Source organism: Lethenteron reissneri, chromosome 63 (assembly GCF_015708825.2).
Source record: "Lethenteron reissneri isolate LAM-NWPU_2019-01 chromosome 63, ASM1570882v1, whole genome shotgun sequence".
In the NCBI taxonomy this organism is placed as follows: Eukaryota; Metazoa; Chordata; class Hyperoartia; order Petromyzontiformes; family Petromyzontidae; genus Lethenteron; species Lethenteron reissneri.
In genome coordinates, this window is record NC_083841.1 from 2,524,488 (window position 1) to 2,542,492 (window position 18,005).

The 18,005-nt window shown below is 54.1% G+C and overlaps 1 protein-coding gene across 1 annotated transcript in view; it reads right to left on the bottom strand.

The window, feature by feature from the left end:
- Positions 1-1,114: 1,114 nt before the first annotated feature.
- Positions 1,115-18,005, bottom strand: part of LOC133358672 (axin-2-like) — a 40,260-nt gene continuing 23,369 nt past the window's right edge. Inside the window, 9 exon segments of the mRNA XM_061577088.1 lie at positions 1,115-1,173; positions 1,176-1,270; positions 1,272-1,328; positions 6,205-6,312; positions 7,406-7,603; positions 8,317-8,409; positions 10,219-10,586; positions 11,606-11,740; positions 16,038-16,137. Coding sequence (XP_061433072.1) covers positions 1,115-1,173; positions 1,176-1,270; positions 1,272-1,328; positions 6,205-6,312; positions 7,406-7,603; positions 8,317-8,409; positions 10,219-10,586; positions 11,606-11,740; positions 16,038-16,137 — 1,213 coding nt within the window.

Here is an 18,005-nt window from a genome sequence, read left to right on the forward strand (position 1 = left end):
CAGTGCCCTTGTATGCGCGTGTGTGCGCGTGTGATGCAAGACACAATCGCGTGAGCGTGATTGTGTCTTGATTTCCGCTCGTGGCCAACATCGGTGGTGAATATCCGAACCGGGCCCGGGCCTCCCCTAAGTCACTCTGGAGAGAGAAGCGGTCGGGCGAGGTGCTGGCCAACCACCCCTTCGTGTGCCGTGCCGGCCTTTACAGGCGCTCGCTGACAGCACTTTCCCCAACAGTCTGTTAAGGCTATATGGGGGATCTCTGTCTTTGTAACAGGGAAGGGCGACTTGAGTGTGTGTGTCTGTGCGATGTAACGTGGGAGCGGTGGTGTAGAGGTTAGTGCACTGCGCTATGAACCCGGAGACCCAAGATCGATTCCCGCTCACGGCCAACACCACTGACGATTATCTGAACCGGTCCTGGGCCTCCCCTAGGTCGATTCAGCCACAAATAAATACCTGTGCGATGTGAAAACATCACCACTGGGGAGACGAAGGCGGTCGGGCGTAGTGCTCGCCACCCACCCACCCCCTCGTGTGTCGTTTCCAGCCTTCATAGGCGACTACTCGCTAACCGCACTTGCCCCAACAGCCTGTTGCAGGCTACACGGCTGGGGGGGGGGATCTTTGTCTTTGCAACACAGGGAAGGGTGACGTAAGCCTGTGTGCCCGAGCGAAAGAAAGGAGGTAGGGCGTGTGCACACACACACGCACACACGGACGCACACACACTCACACTCACACACACTCACTCACACACATAGCACACACACACGCGCACAATCACACACACATGCACACACGCACAATCACACACGCACGCACAATCACACATACACACTCACACACGCACAATCACACACACACACACACGCACGTGCGTCTCTGCGTGCTCGCACAATCACACACACACACACGCGCACACACACGCACGCACGCACACACGCACAATCACACACACACGCACGCGCGTCTCTGCGTGCTCGCACAATCACACACACGCGCACACACACGCACGCACGCACACACGCACAATCACAACACAATCACACACACACACGCGCGCTCTGCGTGCTCACACACACGCACGCACGCGCGCCTCTGCGTGCTCGCACACTCACCTGTAGTTGCCCTTCTTGGTGAGCAGCTCCTTGAAGTGGGCGAGGGTGAGGGAACCCCCCTCACCCTGGAACGGTACGGGATGGGCTCCCCGCAGAAGTAGTACGCCACCACCACGCCGCCCCCGCCACCCCCCGCTGGCCCCCCCTCCCCTCCTCCTCCTCCTCCCCCCCGGCGGGCCACGAGCTCCCAGGCGCCGTCCCGTTCGCCGACTGTCACAATTGGAAGGGGGGGGGCAGGTGGGGGGCAGGGGGGGGGGCAGGGGGAGAGGGGGGCAGGGGGAGGAGGGGGGCAGCAGGATATTCAGTCCTGTTTCCGAACTCAACGGAGGTCTTATGTGTGCGTACGTTCAACTTAGTTCTAGGTTTGAAGTTTTATTGACTGCAAGGATCCATACTCTTTGGTTCTTTCGGTAAAGTCACGTGGGTGAAAATAATAAAAATTAAATATTTCTTAAAATTTTATAATAAAAATAAAATATTTCTTAAAATTTTATAATAAAAATAAAATATTTATTTTCATTTTATTTTCACCAACGTGACTTTACCGAAAGAACCAAAGGGTACGTTGCACTCATTTCGCACTGCATGTAGCCAGCCGCGCTAATCGGAGGTTTGGAGAAAGGACCTTGGACCCTGATAGACCAAGTCAAGTAAAAACTAAAACAATCTTTTTTTATTTTACCAGGTAAGGCCCGCTGAGCTGCGTATCTCTCCTTCAGAAACGACCGATCACAAATAACAGCCCAAAGAAGTGACTTGATCGTGTAAACATTGATAGCAGCCAAAAACTTTCTTTAACCGGACTGTTTCATTTCGTCCGCACCCAAGTTCAAACATCACCATGCTGCAGTTCACAACACTTCTCTTTCCGCTCCTTTCCTCGCACCGCGAACTCTAACATTATGGCCACGCCACACATTTATTCTGACAGGGTGCTGGCCCTCTTTTGGTAGCCCGGTTGAGCTCACCGACTATTAATTGAGCCAGTAGACAGGAGGTCATGGGTTCGATCCCGATCCCGACCCCGACGCCTGTATATGTGGAGGTTTGCGTGTCTCTCTCTCTCTCTCGCTCTCTCGCCGTGGTCACGAGGATTTTTCTCCGGGTCCTCCGGTTTTTCCCTCCACACTTCTAATCAACGTCGCCCGTTTATAGAGTTATTCGGCTGCTATACATTTCCATGCTATCATTTGTTGCAGCCTGGTCGGTTCTGAAAAAAAGTTACGGAGCTGAAATTCAGCAGTCATCAGATGTTGACGTTTCCTTTGATACTAGAACATGAACAAAACACATCTTAAAGTGAATATGTGACTGAGTGCAAACAGAAAATCCAAGATAATACAGTAAAATATTGCAGAAAAAGCACCGTACACAAAAATGTGCAAAAACCCCAGTGGTATGCAAGTCAAACAACAACAACCACAAGACAACTTAAGATTAAGGCCATCAGTCCTAACTCTGTACTACAACAAACAAACATGGCCAAACCAAAAAACTTATCGAAAATCACCAAAATAAAGCCATAAAAGCAATGAAACAGTGGTCATGGGAACTGTGACCGAATTTTCACAATAAAACACGTAAACAACACGTACTACCAAACTCCGTCACCGATGTTGGCCGAACTCGCGACGGCTGGGTTCCAGCGGCGCAGTGCGGCGGCGCCAACTCGCGCGCCCGCACACGGCCCAAGTCTACCGGGGGGGGGGGGGGGGGGGGGGCGGGTGCTCGGGACCCGGCTTCGCGAGCGCACTTCACGCAAGCGAGAGATCTGTTGCTCAAAGCGGTGATGGCAAGCGAGCTCCGGGAGGGCGGAGAGGCGGCAGAGGTGGCCTGCAGCGACGAACGGGCACGCTCAACTTCCGCTCTAAAGCCGTGGGACGGCGACAGCAGCAGCGTTAGATTAATAAAAAAATAATAGATTTTTTAAAGGTATTTATATAGAAAAACCCATCGCACGCAGAATTAAACAAGCCGCCGCTTCAAACGCAACATGAAGGCAGCGCTTTCATGTTTGCGAATCACCTAGCTAGCTGAGGGAGGACAGCGAGCCTTAGGATAGACGGAGGACTTCCTTTTCAGATTAAAAATACCAAAAAGCCCACGCGGCCGTGGCTCAGGGGGCACTGGGGTTTGGGGGGACGGGAGTGGAGAGGGGGGGGGGGGAGACGTCCCACAATCGCATGCACGGGGGGCCACGGGCTTAGCCCCTCAGCTCCTCACTCACTTCAAAGCCGAGCGACTGCACTTCAAACGCGAGAGCTCAATTTAACGGCAATTACAGCCGGTGGCGGCGGCGGCGGCGGCGGCGGCGATGGCTCACCGGAACCGGCGTGCGAATCAAGATAGCGAGCGGCAGCCCCACACACCGGTCGCATGCAAGGAAAAATCAGCCTGGGCGGTGGCAGAGTCAGGTGCACGGGAGTGGCACTGGTGCACGCGTGTAAGAGTGAGGCAGCGAGTGCACCAGAGGTGTCTAGCGGTTAGCGCCAGAGGTCGCAATCGGGTACCCGATACCCGTACCCTACCCGATACCCGTACCCTACCCGTACCCGGCCGGATACGGGTATCCGTTTGCGACCCTGGTGCGGCCGGGTACGGGTAGGCCGTGAGTCACTGGTGAGTAAACCGTTTGTCACTCATTTCCCAACGTCTTGTCTCTTCTCACAATTAAAGTTCCTAGAATCAACCCACCCGCGCCTGCAACATGGCTTCATCCCAGAGGTCGCAATCGGGTACTCGTACCCGTACCCTACCCGATACCCAGCCGGGTACGGGTAGCCGGGTATCGGGTAGGGTACGGGTATCGGGTACCCGATTGCAACCCTGGTGCGGCCGGGTACGGGTAAGGAATCAAAACCCGTTTGCGACCTCTGGTTAGCGCTACGCTGCGCTATGGTTCTAGATTTGAAGTTTTCGTGACTGCAAGGATTCATACTCTTTGTTTTTTTCGGTAAAGTCACGTAGGTAGAAAATGAAAATAAATTAAATCACGACGTTTCGGAAGCAACACAAGCCTCCATCATCAGGTGTATCCGCGTTATGGACCCGGCGACCCGAGTTCGATTCCCGCTCACGGTCAACACCGGCGACGATTATCTGAACCGGTCCTGGGACTCCCCTAGGTCAACAACGCAAGCAGCCGTCCTCAGGTGAAGGACGGCTGCTTGCGTTGTGGCTGAAACGTCGTGAGAATTCTTTTATTATGTTTGATTTTTATTATTTTATTATTTTCCTTCTACGTGACTTTACCGAAAGAACCAAGAAGATGCATGCAGAATATAAGCAAATAATACGCTCATAATGTTTGTTCTGAAAAGTGGGGGCAGAAAAATGTCACCGTGAGAAAAAAAACGAGAAACCACACAAACCAGACGGTGAAAAGGAAAACGAGACTGATGACTGAATCAAATCCATGACCGCCAAATTCGCTCAATCAAACGCGGTGGACGGGGCCTGATCCAATATTCTGAAATGACAGAAAATGATCAGTGGCTTCATCATTATGATTACTGGCGTCCCAGACATACCACGGGTGACCATTCATCCCCCATTGGTACCGTGGCGATGAAGTCTCTTCACCTGCGTGCTTGTTGCTGTTGGCTGCGTGCACTACCCCGTGACTTTAGGAGCAGCTCTTTCTAATAATTTAATTTCCATTTTTCCGTCAGCGCTTCCGCAAAGAAGCGTGCGGCGCCCGACATCAAGAGAATGTCAGCAGGCCTGTGCCCGCGCGCGCGTTATTGTGCAGTCACGGAGACACGGGTGGGGGGGGAGGGGCGAACTTTCCGTGAAATCCAAAACGAATTGTCATTCCGAAAAGAAGTTAGATGTCACGCAAGCGAAGCGAGAGAGAGAGAGAAAAAAAGGACAAAGCTTACAAAATAAAACAAAAATGTACAAATCCTCATCTGGTGGCCAAACCCACACACACGCACGTGGAGAGAGACAGAGGTTTTTTTTTTGAGCTTTGAAATACAAACCCACAAAAAAAGGCGTCAAGTGCATTTCATCAGTCGGCTCCTGAAAAAACATCAAACCCCTCCCAAAATGAGCGGCGCAGGCCAACAAAGCTCCCCACGTCGAGGCGAGGATTCGACTTCAAAGTCCGCCACGCAATGGAATTAGGATTGCTTTCCCGGGCTCACGCACGCCCGCACGCCTGTCAACGTGCCTCTACCACAACCACCAGGTGCGTCGCGCCTTAGCCCAGCGCAAGGCCGCCACGGCAGCGCGCCAGTCACGTGACCATGCATCCCCACACCCTCCGACACCAGCAAACTGATAGAATTGCTGGGCTGACGAATGCGCCTTATCGACGAGTCCTAACGAGGATGAAACCAGTCGGCAGTTTTTTCTTGGTTCTTTCGGTAAAGTCACGTAGAAGGGAAGTAATAAAATAATAAAAATAAAACATAAAATATTTCTCACGACGTTTCGGCCACAACGCAAGCAGCCGTCCTCAGGTGAAGACCAGGTCTGTTGGGGAGACAGCGTCTGAATGACCTGGTCTTCAGAGATACGAACAAACCCTTACGTACGTCCACTCGTCTGTTCGGACCGAGAGTCGTAAGTTCAACAGCCGCGCAATGGATGGCAGTGGTGGCATCTACATCTACACAACGTGAAGAACCAGTGGCATCTACATCTGCAGAACGTGAAGAACCAGTGGCATCTACATCTGCAGAACGTGAAGAACCAATGGCATCTACATCTGCAGAACGTAAATAACCAATGGCATCTACGTCTACGTTTTTTGTTTGCATTATGGCTGCAGGTATTGTGATCTATGCAAACATGACTCCTTGTAAAAAAGATGTCAGTTTTGTTGCCAGATAGAAGGGTAAAAAAACAATTATCACTCTAAACGCATGTTCCTAAATGTGGAGGGAAAAACCGCAGAACCCGGAGAAAACACCCACGCGACAACGGGGAGAGAGACACGCAAACTTCAAATATAGACCAGGGGTCAGGGTCGGGATCGAACGCCCGACCTGCTAAAAAACCAGGCGAGGAAGATAGCATCTCGCCACCATGGCAACGTGGATGTTAAAGGTGTGGACCGTCACGGTTCGGTGCGGCTCACCCGTACTCCGCAGGGTGTGCGTCCGGGACGGTGGAAACGGCGCTCGTGATGGGCGCGGCAACGCCCCTGGCAAGACAGCGGCCCCTCTCAATCACCTCCTGGACGTACCTGCACGGCAACGCAAACACAAAGATGCACCGTGTAAGTCTAGATTTGACGCTTTCGTGACTGCAAGGATTCATATTCTTGGATTTTTCGGTAAAGTCACGTAGGTCAAAATTTTTAATTCATAAAAGTAAAATTAAATAAAATAAAGACGGAAGCTTGTGTTGCCTCCGAAACGTCGTGATTTATTTTTATTTATTTTTTATTTTTTACCTACGTGACTTTAACGAAAAACCTAAGAATATGAACCGTGTAGCCTCCATAGACTGATGGGGGCAAGTGCTGTTTGCGAGCACCGCTGAAGACCAGAACGGCGGATGGGGTGGTGGTAGTGGTGGTGTACACACTGCGCCAAGACCACCAGAGTTGACTACGGCAAGGCCCAGAAGAGGTTAAGACGCCGTTTGCCACTAACGTTATAGCCGTGGGGCTACTTAACCACAAAACAACTCCACGTATACCTAGCCGAGGCGGCCACAGTGTTGACTCGCAATTAGAAAGTTGGGATCTCCCCATGCCGTGAGACCAAGTTGGACCAGCGACCTCTGGCTTGCAAAGTCCAGTAAGCCAACCATTACACCACAACCATTACATCCCACGCTAATAATACCTCCCGCTATATTCATCTGCCCATAGGGATGGTGAGAGCCAGGCAAATCGGAATGTGGCGTTTCTAACGGAGATGCTCGAGACTGAGCAGGGGGACACTTTGGCAGACACGTTGACTCGGCACGACTCCACCAGGCAACCCTATGCTGCTATAATAAATCCACGCGAAAGAACAAGTTGACGGTTTGACTAGGCCCCATCGTCGCCCCAGGTTCAGGTTATCTTATGGAGTCGCCCTCGCCGCCATAGCAATGTAGAATTTCCACCACTGGATCCAGGAGGTAAGCGCCACGCCAATGCTCATTATGAGCAGGAAATCACCTTTGACTTGGATTTAAAAAAAATTATGATTATTACAAATTCGACAGTGCTGCTCGTTGCTGGCCACTCGGCATTTCTGGCCCGTCGCGCCCGCCCTTGTTGCCCGGCAAACGGCGACGACTGCTACGTGCAAGTCGACCGTCGGGAAAAGTCGCCGGGCACTCACTTGTGCTTGCCGGGCTGGGCGCTCCGGCTCAAGGGCACCAGCTGCTCCTCCTCCAGGCGCCGCTTGGCCTCCTCCAGCTGCACGGTGGTGTTGGGGGGCGGCGGGGGTGGCATGGACGGGTCCTGCAGGAACGGGTGGTTGGGCTGCACCACCCGGCGCCTGGGAGGAGGGCCCCAGGGACGTTCCACCACCAGCTCGCTGGCGGGGGGGGGCGGGGGGGTGCACAGACAACCGGGTTCAACCCGCAGGCTCGCGACGCAGATGCTGAAGAGCGGTTATATTGGCACTATCGTCGATTCGGCAACTACGCTCGCAGTTACCGACACTACGAGGATGCTCACAGAGTTAACACATTCCTCCTGCGGAGGGAGCTGGTAGGAACGTTGGGTTGCTCGGTCAATGGCCAGGGTTAACGGCGGCGTGGCGTATTCCACAAATATGCCCGACTGTGAGGGCGGGCACAAGCCGGCGTGAGTAGGTGAAACGTTGAGTTTTATAAGGGCACCACAGGGTGACCAGCCCCTCCCCACCGAGCCCCACCCAGCCCCACCCTCCCCACCCAACCCCTCCCAGCCACACCCTCCCCACCCAGCCCCTCCCCATCCTCCCCACCTAGCCCCTCCCTGCACGACGGACAGACACAATAATCCCCTGTGGGCTGGTGTAACCAGGAGGTTCCTACCAGTATTAGCATCGCCAACTCAACTGCTTACGCAGACGCCGCACTTTTATTAACGCCGCTTACCCGCGTCGTTGCTGATTCACGAACGGCTTATTCACTTGTCATCAACCGAGATCGCTCGACTCGCTCGTGCACACTCAGAGCCGCAACCGTGAACGACACCCTCCCCTCCCCTCCCCCCCCTCGTTAACACTCCCCGCCCCCCCCACCCCTTCTAACATTCACACACCTGTGCACGTGCCCGAGCCCATCCCTCTCTCCCTCCACCAGCCACTGCCAGATCTGCCTCGCCCTGTCCACCTCCTCCGCCGGGATGGCCTTCCTGCCGCACCAACAGCACCACACACTCTTACGGCACTGCCACACGCAACACGCACGCACCGCCGCCGCTGCACGGCAAAATACCCGCACCGAGCACGGCCACGCCATCACGCACACCAAGCTTTTTATTTTAACCAGGTGAGGGGCTCCACTGAGCTGTTTCGCTCTTTGTCAGAGAGCAACTTGGCTATCACAATTAATCGTCGCTCAAGTAAGTGGCTTGTCACCATCACGTGGGAATTTATAGCAGCACCCAAATGCCCTAAACGCGTGACGTTGATTCTGAATGTGGCAGGGAAAAACCGGAGTACCCGGACAAAAATCCACGCGACCACGGGGAGTGAGACACGCAAACTCCAAATATATAGCAGGCGTAAGGGTCGGGATCGAACCCACGGCCTCCTGCATACCAGGTGAGGTAGTAAACATCTCACCACGGAGAGAGACGCAAACTCCAAATATACAGCAGGCATAAGGGTCGGGATCGAACCCACGGCCTCCTGCATACCAGGTGAGGTAGTAAACATCTCACCACGGAGAGAGACGCAAACTCCAAATATACAGCAGGCGTAAGGGTCGGGATCGAACCCACGGGCTCCTGCATACCAGGTGAGGTAGTAAACATCTCCAAGCCACCGCAGTGCCCCAATACTTGCCAACACCCACCCACCCTCCCGCACTCACCACACCCACACCACCACCACCGCACACATCAATAGGTGTCAATACCCCACCTCCCAAGAGGCACCAGTGCGTCAGTGACCACCCACTCTCGTGTTCTCACCGCATCCACAACTCCGGTTCAGAGCAGTGTCAACATTTGTCTGCTACGGCTGATTAAATGTTAGTGTGAGGGGCTTGCAATGTCAGGTCAGCCACTCACTGAATTGATCATTATTAACAATTAATTCTAGATTTGAAGCTTTCGTGACTGCAAGGATTCATACTCTTAGGTTTTTTCGGTAAAGTCACGTAGGTAAAAAATTAAATTAAAATTAATAAAAGTTAAATAAAAAAAATTTAAAAATCGAAACGTCGTGATTTTGATTTTACTTTTATTAACTTTAATTTTATTTTTTACATGACTTTACCGAAAAAACCTAATTGTTAACGATTAATTGTTACGATTAATTGCTACTATTACTTGTTAGAATTATACTTGTTATAATTACAAGAAGAAATACAGAGAGCCGATTACCAAGTCTGGTCTCGCTCCGTGCACTGCATTCTCTAGCAAGATTACTCAATTATCTCGGTCTGTTACGTCATTGGGACTCGTTCATTTCCGCCCATCATAAGTCCGTCACGCTTCCATCTCTCCGCTGGGAGATCGTAGTCGTCATCATGCTTAAGTCACCGCTGACTAAAATGTGAAAACAATTAACAAAACATTATTTTTTCCGTCACTCATTACGCCAACTAAATGAACACCAATTCTGAACTGGCCCGGACAGCTGGCCACATGGTGTCACTACCTCGCCTGGTAGAGAAGAGGTCGTGGGTTCGATCCTAACAACACCTGTCATTTACATCTCCTCTCTCTCTCCCCGTGGTCGCGTGGATTTTTCTCCGGCTCCTCCGGTTTTTCCCTCCATATTTAGAATCAACGTCACGCGTTTGGAGCAGTTGGCTACCGTTGTGAATTTCCACACGATGAAAAGCCACTTCGTTGAGCTATCATTTGCGATATCCAGGGTCGCTTCTGGAAAAGAGCTGTACAACTCATTGGGCCTTACCTGGTAAAGTAATAAAAGTTAATCGTTTTTAGTTCACATGCCACGCGACATCAAGCGGCGGATGCACAACCCACCTGAAGGGAACGGCCGTCGCCCCGTGCTGGCTCCTGTCCACTGGTAGCGCCCGCCCGCTCACCGCCGCGGCTTGGGCCGCGTGGTGGTGGTGCTGGTGGTGGTGCTGGTGGCCGTGCTGGTGGCCGTGCTGGTGGGGGCGGCTGGTGGGCGAGCGGCACACCACGGGGGTGCGCAGGACTCGCGACACGTGCTGGTCCAGGATTCGCTCGGGGTCGTCGTCGGCATCGGCGCCGGCACGCAGCAGCAGCGCAAACGGGTGCAGCGCCGGCAGCACGGACGCGCCCGACAGTCCCAGTGTCGCCATCGTCACCGTCTCCTCCTTCTCCTCCTCCTCTTGCCGCTCCTCCTCCTCCTCCTGATGCTGCTGCTGCCGCCGCCGTGAAGTTACCAATTCAATTTCCTATCGACTTCCGCGATGGCTTGTAACGGTCTTTGCACTTTTCTAGATTGAAAACTCATTTCTTTATAACTGAATTCTGCGTTTTAGTTTGATGTCCTTCCCGCCGTACCTCCGAGTAGCACGGTTGGTTACGTATGGCTCGAATAAAATTCTACATATGTACATACATGATGGTGGTGGTGATGGTGGTGATGTTCAAAAAGTACTTGCATGATACGGAAGTGGGGGATGGCGATGGTGGTGACGTTGATGCGGCCGTCTGGAACGCTCTTCCTTCCGATATGAGGAAGCCACTGGTCCTCTGCACTTTTAAATCTAGATTTAAAACTAATTTCTTTAGAGCTGATTTTTTTTGTTTAGTTTGTTGTCCTTCCCCCTTACCTCGGATTAGCACGGTTTAGTACGTACGGTGCGAATGAAGTTCAACATACGTTACCGTCTCTCACAGTGTCGGGAGATGAGGATTTGCACGTAAGGGGGACGCTTGTTTAAACACATTCCTGTGGAGTGAGCTGGTAGGAACGTTGGGTTGCTCGGTCAATGGCCAGGGTCAACGGCGGCGTGGTGTATTCCGCAAATATGCACGACTGTGAGGGTGGGCACAAGCCGGCGTGAGTAGGTCAAACGTTGAGTTTTATAAGGGCACCACGGGGTGACCAGCCCCTCCCCACCCAGCCCCAGCCTCCCCACCCAGCCCCTCCCGACCCTCCCCAACCAGCCCCTCCCGACCCTCCCCACCCAGACCCTCCCCACCCAGCCCCTCCCCACCCAGCTCCTAGCCTCCCCACCCAGCCCCACCCTCCCCACCCAACCCCTCCTTACCAACCCAGCCCCTCCCTGCACGACGGACGGACGGACACAATAATCCCCTGTGGGCTGGTGTAACCAGGAGGTTCCTACCAGTAATACCTCAGCAACTCAGGAGCACCTTACACCACACATCTCTTCTCAAGCATTCCAATGCCCTGTTGGGGGTCGAACCTCACCTGTTTCTGGCTGTACAGCAGCGGCTGGTGCTGACAGTGCCGCTCCATCTGCACCGAGTTCAGGCGCCGGATCAGCTCTGCCGCAAACACTGCCGGCTCCGAGTGTCTGGCCACCCGCGGCACTCGCACCGCCCACTGCACACGAGCACACAGGTACACACACACACACAGTTACACACAGGTACACACAGATACACACAGTTACACACACACAGGCACACACACACAGGTACACACACAGGTACACACACACACAGGTACACACACACACACACACAGGTACACACACACACACAGGTACACACACACACACAGGTACACACACACACAGGTACACACACACACAGGTACACACACACACACAGGTACACACACACACACAGGTACACACACACACAGTTACACACAAAGTTACACACAGGTACACACACACACACAGTTACACACAAAGTTACACACAGGTACACACACACACACAGGTACACACACACACACAGGTACACACACACACACAGTTACACACAAAGACAAAGATCCCCCGTATAGCCTGAACAGACTGTTCGCACAAGTGCTGTTAGCGAGCACATTTGAAGGCCAGCACAGCACACGAGGGGGTGGGTGGCCAACACCACACCCGGCCGCCTTTGTCTCCCTAGTGGCGATGTTTAGACATCGCGCCCTGTACCTATTTGAGACCTGGCGGAGGCCCAGGACCGGTTCAGATATTCGTCACTGGTGTTGGCCGTGAGCGGGAATTGAACTTGGATTGCGAGCTTTGTACCGCAGCGCGATAACCGCAGCACTACTGCTCCCACACATCGTTACACACACAACACAAAGACAAAGAACCCCCGTATATCCTTACAGACTGATGGGGCAAGTTCTGTTAGCGAGCACCTATGAAGGCTGACATGACACACGAAGGGGTGCTTGGCCAGCACCATGCCTCGCCGCCTTGGTCTCCCTAGTGGTAATGGTTCCACAACACACCAGGGACTAATTTTAGACCGAGTCAACCTAGGGGAGGCCCAGGACCGGTTCGGATAATCGTCACTGGTGTTGTGCCGTGAACGAGAATCGAATTTGGGTCGCCATGTTCGTAGCACAGCGAGCGAACCGCTACACCACCGCTCCCCATGTACACACGGGCACACGCGTGCACACACAGACCTGCGACAAATACGCACACGCGTGCACACACAGGCCTGCGACAAACACGCACACACGTGCTACCAAAGCCGCTCACGGTCCGGAGGGAATTCAAACACAAGCGGGGCGCGATAAGAACTCACTTCCCCGTTATCAGTCACACTTTGCTCCTAGCAGTTGCCCGGTAATGCCAGTTGTCACGTTTACTTAGGGTACCTCTATCGCGTCTGCCTGTCTAAAACTAAACTATTTATATTTTACCAAGGTAAGGCCCCCCCACCTGGCCACGAATGATAGCTCAACGAAGAAGCTTATCACGCGGAAATGTATAGCAGCCAAATAACTCGAAACGCACGTCGATTCGAAATGTGGAGGGAAAAACCGGAGGAGAAACAATCCTCGCGACCACGGAGAGAACATGCAAACTCCAAATATAAAGCAGCACGCGTCAGGGTTGGGATCGAACCCTCGACCTCGTGCGTACCAAGCGAGGTAGCCAACATCTCGACAACACCAGCGTCACCTCGTACGCGGCCGTGAAACCACGTTGGCGGTGCACGCGGACGCCACGGCGCTGCCGTTCAGCTCGATTTGCCGCGCAGGCGATCCATGGCAATGGTCGAAGCAAAACGCAAACTTTGCCCAAGTCTTAAACAGAATCAACATCGGGCTACGCGTCAGAATAAAGTCTGAGTGATGAACCGGGCTCGACAACAACACAAACCCTCATCACTTTTTCGCCTCTTACTTTCCAAATGCACCACTGTGCTATTAAATACACGGAAAATGTTTGAAGGTTAGGAGCATTACCGCATCCTCCCAAGATGCACTCATTCACCCCCCCGCCCCCCCTCGCTGTAGGTTAAAGGTACATCTTACGATGCGGAGAATGCACTTGTCAACGAGAAGATCGTTTAGCTCGGTTGTTCATACTCATCTTCTGGAAGCCGATTCTCCGTAGCGATGCACGACCACCCCGACGACAGGAACCGCTCCCCACCAGCCGCTCAGAATCATCTTACAGAAGACCATCTATTCCCATTTTAGAGCAGCGTGTTCATAATCGTCTCCTGGAAGATGGCTCTCTACAACACACTGTACCGTATTCCACGCGAATATTTTTAAAAAACACGTTTAAATTTTTTGTTTCTGTTCAACACGACTCAAAAGCCTGGGGAGCGTTATATAAATCGGGAGAACGTACGGCAATAGCGTCGCTTGAAATGTTCCCGCTGGTCCGGAGACGACATAACATTTCACGCGCGATCCCAGCGAATGTTCCCCCAACTCGGTCAATGGTTGGCGGGTCTCACCGCAGACCGGCCCCCGCGAGTCCTCACCGCACCGCCGCCGCTCCAGCTCACCGCCCCCCCCCCCCACCACCGCCACCGCCGCCGCCATCGCACCGCCACCAACGCTCGCAGCTCAGCGCTTCAAAGGACTCGCGCCCACGACACCCACAACATCAAACCGCCCCACGGGCTGCGCGCTCGCATTACGGGACGGAGCAGCGAGGCACGGAGACCGGCAAGACCGGGAGACGGGATTGAGCGAGCGAGCGAGCGACGTGGGGATTGTAAACTCGCCACTGTTGTTGCGTGCAGGCTCCTGCGCCCGACGCTAAACAAACACGGCTGGCCTAGGGGGCCACGCGTCCCCTGATTAAACGCTAAGCTCGACGCGGCGCGGCACATCAAAGGGACTCGCTGTGGGGGGGGGGGGGCTTAGCAGAGGTCAGGGTGGCTCTCTCTCCCCCCCCCCCACCCACTCTCTCTCTTTCTTTCCTCACAGGCGGTTCTAGCTTTAACTATTTCAAGACGTCCGCGGGGCCGCCGAGGCTTCGTACGAATGCTCCGTCCTGTCTCCCCCGCTAGGTTGCGGGGGACAGCGCCTCGACAGTGAGGCACACGTACCACCGTTCCCACAATGCAGTCGGGCGAAACGCGTCAAACGGCGAGAGGGTGATTATTTACACGTTTAGCACGTTGATGAAAAAGCTATTCTTATGTTCACAATTCGAGCCCGTGAGAGTGAAGAGTTACTTGTTTTTAACTCATCGTTGGCAAGCATGGCCTAGGAGGCCCAATACGGCAAGGGGCACAGCAACAAACAGCAAATAGTAAGGGCGAAATACGAAAGGGTTACAATGCGTTTCTTGAATTGAGCAATGTTGTTTAGAACTTGGGGGGGGGGGCGAGGCAACAGGAGGGAATTTCAAAGTGGAGCAGTGTGAGGGAAGAGGTAGACAGAAGTGAGGTGACCTGCATGACTGCGTGAGTGGGCGAGTGGGTGGGCGAGTGGGTGGGTGAGTGGGTGGGTGGGTGGGCGAGTGGGTGGGCGAGTGGGTGGGTGGGTAAGTGGGTGGGTGAGTGGGTGGGTGGGTGGTTGAGTGGGTGGGCGAGTAGGTGGGTGGGCGAGTAGGTGGGTGGGCGAGTAGGTGGGTGGGTGAGTAGGTGGGTGGGTGAGTAGGTGGATGGGTGAGTAGGTGGGCGGGTGGGTGAGGAGGTGGGTGAGGAGGTGGGTGGGTGCGTAGGTGGGTGGGTGAGTAGGTGGGCGGGTGAGTAGGTGGGCGGGTGAGTAGGTGGGTGGGTGAGTAGGTGGGTGGGTGAGTAGGTGGGTAAGTGGGTGTGTGACTCGAAACCTGGTGACCAGAATTCGATTCCAGCTCACGACCAACACCAGTGACGTATATCTGAACTGTTCCTGGGCCCTCCCCTAGGTCGACTCAGCTTCAAATGAGTACCTCGTGCGGTGTGTAAACATCGCCACTGGGGAGACAAAGGCGGCCGGGCATGGTACTGGCCACCCACGCCCTCGTGTGCCGTGCCGGCCTTCGTAGGTTCTACTCGCTAACAGCACTTGCCCCAACAGTCTCTTAAGGCTATACGGGTGCTGGTACGGATGAGACCAAACAGTTCGCCTGATAGGCCGTTAAAAATATCTTCTTATACTCGTGACACGCGCATCGATGTGCGTCCGGGAGAAATGAATACCCCTTGATTATTTTCTCCACGAACGATCATGTGGGTTCACAAGAGATGTTTCTTGGTGTTAGATCGCGTAAATATAAATGTGTCGTCACACCCGCCACGGCTAATTGGTGAGGTTCGTCACGTAAACAGAACGTGCCAATTCGTCACGAGTACAGCACTCACCGGTCACGTGTTGCCGAGTAAACCCACCACAACATTTACCTATTCCAGCACCGTGACATTCCGCCGGCAATTCCAACCGGCATCACCGGGCGAGAAGACCGCAGAGTTGTGGACAGCGTTTGACTTACCGGTGGGTGGAGCGGCTCCCCTGCACCGCCAGAAGCCGGTCGCGTCCTCTCAGCGTGTGGCGGTGCCCTGTGGCTAAAGTCCGGCGCTCCGTACCGGACGCTGAAAAACACGCGCGAGCACGGTACATACACGGTCACCACCGTCACCACCACGGCGGGCTGACCGGCCACGCACAGCCTTGGCTGACACCGCGCAGTGAGAGAGAGACGAACAGCAGTTTGGTCAACTCCTTATTGTGACAAGTTGGACAAACGAGCCCCAAAAAGACACTCGACTCATCCGCACCTCCGATTAGCACGGTTGGCTACGTACTGTGCGAAAGAAGTTCAACATACACACTACTATACACAACACACTACACTACTATACATTACACTATTATACGCTACACTACTATACATGCTACACTGCTGTACACCACGACTATACGATTAGCACGGTTGGCTACGTACGGTGCGAAAGAAGTTCAACAGACATACAAACGTACATCGTTCGAAAGTCCTCAAAAATGTCACCAACGGCACTCTGAGATCCATTGCTCAACGGAGCATTGCAAATCTAATTCATATTCCCCTTTGGAATGACGTCACTTGACAATTTCCCAAGCATTCAAACAGTGGAATGAAACGGCAGCCTTAAAGGCGCAACCTAGAATCGCGTCAACTGGACAATCAACCTCGGCAGCAACGCCGAGAGGCAACATGAGCCACGGAGAAGATCGACTGCTGACCCCCTCGGCACGACACGCCGAGCGGCGCAAGCGACAAGTGCATCGGAGAGACGGCGCCAAGGCGAACCCACACACGGTCCACGTTACCGCCGCATCTCCCGGGCGACATGCGCGGGACGATGACGACGACGCGGACGTCGGACGCTCGCTTCCCGCACGCAGCAGCCGGAGGCGGGGGGGGGAGGCCCCTGGGGGGGGGTCTTCCCATTGGGGACAGGCCCCTACACGGTGCCGGCTCCGTGGCTACTGGTTTTGCCCTGCAGCGCTGACGAGTGAGCCGGCGCTCGCCCAGAGGAGGAGGGAACGGTGGCGCGAGGGAGGGAGGGAGAGCGGCGCTCCCTCCCTCGCGTGGCTGCCGGGGTCACGGTTACGGCCGGACGCACGGAGGAGCCATCTAATCCGGCGTGTAAATATGCCGAGCGGCGGCAGCGGCGGCAGGCAGGCAGTGCCGCCACTGTGCGCAAGCTTCTGATGACCGCGCACCGTAAGAGTCTAACTAGCCACACCGGCGCATCTCAACAATCAGATCCCATCAGTGTCTGCTAACAACAACAATGCGTCCGTTAACCACGCATCACGAATGTCTAACCGCATGCCACAAAGCATCTGCACGCACGACCACGGGACAATTACGATTGCGTTTTTGGAAATTCTATAACGAGCTGGCAAAGGTGCTGTACTTGCAGGCATAATTGTTCCCGATTCTGAGGCACATCGCACACCACAATCATCTTGTCCCAAACACAACTGTCCATTCACCGCACAGCCGTGCTATCGTTCCACATTTGTTACTTCGCTTGGCCAAGCCAACGCGCGCTGCATTTTGAAGACGTTTCATTTCCCTCCGCGGTAAATATTGCGCGGGTTTTTCAGTCGGCTGCTCCTCCGCTCCGGTTCAAGATTCCCCTCGCCGTTATTCGCAGACGGGCGTCTTCCTCGTCTCTCCTACGTCACACGCTCGCCGACCATTTAGCCCACGCCGCGTGGCCGGAGGAGCTCACTGCTAAACGTAACAATTCGCCGCCCCCCCCCCGACCCCGCCTCCTCGGTGGTCCGCCGAAACTTGGGCCAATGTTTCGGAAAGGCAAATGCGTTCCGCGGTGAACGAAAATCAGTTCCGTGGTGAACGCAAATAAATTTCCCGGTGAACGCAAATACATTTCCCGGTGAACGCAAATAAATTCCGTGGTAAACTAAAATACGGGTGGCAGAGCTCCGCACAGATGGATTCAATCCA